General features: G+C 40.9%; 1 protein-coding gene across 4 annotated transcripts in view; it reads right to left on the bottom strand.

Moving 5' to 3' along the window:
- The window catches only part of LOC111393338 (transcription factor PIF1), a 7,138-nt gene extending 5,321 nt beyond the window's left edge, over nucleotides 1–1,817 (bottom strand). The window contains exons 1-3 of one of the 4 annotated variants that reach the window (XM_023018837.1): nucleotides 1,594–1,815; nucleotides 1,336–1,396; nucleotides 424–1,237 (exon numbers count right to left, since the gene is read on the bottom strand). In XM_023018837.1, coding sequence (XP_022874605.1) covers nucleotides 424–1,221 — 798 coding nt within the window. In that variant the 5' untranslated portion in view covers nucleotides 1,222–1,237; nucleotides 1,336–1,396; nucleotides 1,594–1,815. Of the gene's footprint in view, nucleotides 1–423; nucleotides 1,238–1,326 lie in introns of all 4 variants that reach the window. The other 3 variants (XM_023018836.1, XM_023018835.1, XM_023018834.1) reach the window with 3 other exon arrangements.
- Between the last annotated feature and the right edge of the window lie 537 nt (nucleotides 1,818–2,354).

Here is a 2,354-nt window from a genome sequence, read left to right as displayed (position 1 = left end):
AAACTAGGCTCAAATATTCTTATATTTATCTGAAATTCATCGTCGTTATAACTACGTGCCAATAATCACCGCATGAACCTCTGTGTAATTTTGGAATGTTGCTCATCCACGTGGCAGAATCCCAGTGTACGTCCGCTGAACTCGACGAATGGCTGCCACTTGTATGATGAAAAGACAATGATGCTGAGTAATAAAATGCACAGATACAAAGAAGATGGCGGGTACGTACGCTAAGCGGTGCACGTTAGACGAGACCACCATACGAAATATTTCACAGGCTAAATATTTGATACTTTGGTCTTGCATTGTTGTCAAGTCATAATTGGATAAAAAAATTATTTGAAATTTAATTTTTAAATAAGATAATATCACGTGATAAAACATAAATTAAAATGCACATAATTCGTTAAAAGAAATAATTACCTCATTCCGATAATCGTTTTCCTCGGCTTCTCTGCCTTTCCGCTTCTGGTCCTCCGCCGGCGGTGGATTCTGATGCGGCGGAGGTGGCTCGGGGCTGGCGCTGACACTGGCACCGGAGCCACCAGGTGATGATATCAGTGTGAGATCACAGGTGCCTGTCTCCGATTCTCTAGCCGCTGTAGTACAGGCGGTCGCCGTACCCCTCAATATGTTCCGGCCGAAGTCCTGCGCTGTACTTTTCGCCGCCGCTTGGGAAACTCTGTACTTCGATCCAACCATCGGCGTCTCATTCGACTCCACCACCGTCGATTCCCTGACAGCTGCCTTGCTTGAACTTGATGGGCCTGAAATTGTCTCATTCCTCGCCCTCGACATCCTCGACAAATGCACGAAATTCTGTAAGGCAGAGGAGGCTCGCAGCTTTCGAGGCGGTGTTGGTATAGGCGGCCGAGTAGGCATAGGAGGAGGGCGGATCTCCGCCGCCGCCCGTGGTGGAGCAACTTTGGTAACAGGAGCTGGAGGAGGTGGTGGAGGAGTGGAATAGAGAAGATCCGCATACAAATCCCGATCAAAGGAGGAGTCATCGAGTGGGTACTGAAGCCACGATGTCATCTCATCCTCCTGTATAAACAAATTTTTCGCCGCCGCCGTTTGCTCCTCGCCACTCGATCGGATTTCCCTAACCTCCGTCGGAATCAAAGCCTCACCGCCACTGCCGCCGCCGAATTGAGCTTTCCTCGTAGATCGTTGGTTCTGACTCTGCACAACAACTGGACCGTTTTGCCACAGCAACTCCATAATCTCCTCTTCACCTCTACAAAACAAAACAAAAATTCTAAATTCTCTCAATCCAAAACTCATAAGCAAAAACTTTAAACAAAATTACAGATTTCAAAAGCTTACAGTGCAGACTTTCTAGGTCCGGATAACCCTGAAGAAGTTGGAATTGAATAGTCCTCCTCCCTCTCGAAATCTGGCACACGGTGATTCATTTCTCTTTCAGAACTTCGATTCAATTGTTCCAAAAGTAAACAGTTGAAACTTTAATCGAAAACTGGACATCAATCATTTTTCGTAGTTCATTGACTCTCTGTAGTAATAACAAAAACAAGTACGCATACTGATACAATTCTGTATTTTCTTCAGCTAGACAGCTACTTTTTTCAATACCTTTGAATGATTATACTGCTCCAAGTGGGGTAATTTTGTAGGAGGGTTCGTAATTGCCTGTGCAAAGTAGGTATTATACCTTCACTCTCTCTCGTTGTCGGTTGTGTTAAATGTCTTTTGCAGGGAAGATAAGGTTTCTCTCTCTACTGGCAGGGGAATAATACGAAGAGGAAAATTGACGAAATTAGCTAGTGGCGGTATGTACGGGCACAAATTTTCCCCTACGCTTACCCCACCCCCACACAATAATTTTCAATAATTTTGCCCATACCACTGCACCCTCCAGCTTGATTCTCATTTTTTTCAAAATTAAATTTTTCTCAAATTTATTTTAATTACTCATTCTCATAATAAAATATTCGTAAATTGAAAAACTTTTTTTACTTTTTAATCGTATATAAAATTCATTTTCATGAAATTTTGGGCATCAAACAGGAATTATACATATCTTTTGATTTAATTTTGAGTAAATTAGGTTTAGGCCCCTCAATGTTTCATGTGATGAGATTTGCAGCTTCACTTTTAAAATTGAATTTTGAATCCTCAATTCTCTGAATCTTTGATTTTGGGTTCTTATACAATAGATTTTGTCAATTCAGACGTTAAAATAACATGCAACTTTCAATGAGTAGGAAAAATATGTTAAGCTTATGTTTGTACTCCAAATTTTGGTTAAAAGTGAGTTTTGTAATAGTAATTTCTTAAGAATATAAGGATAAAAAGCAAGGAAAAAAATTTTACTCGTAAAATATTTTATTGAG

Source organism: Olea europaea, chromosome 4, assembly GCF_002742605.1.
Source record: "Olea europaea var. sylvestris chromosome 4, O_europaea_v1, whole genome shotgun sequence".
Classification (NCBI taxonomy): Eukaryota; Viridiplantae; Streptophyta; class Magnoliopsida; order Lamiales; family Oleaceae; genus Olea; species Olea europaea.
Note: the sequence above shows the minus strand (reverse complement) of the source record. Positions and strands in the feature narration are given on the sequence as shown.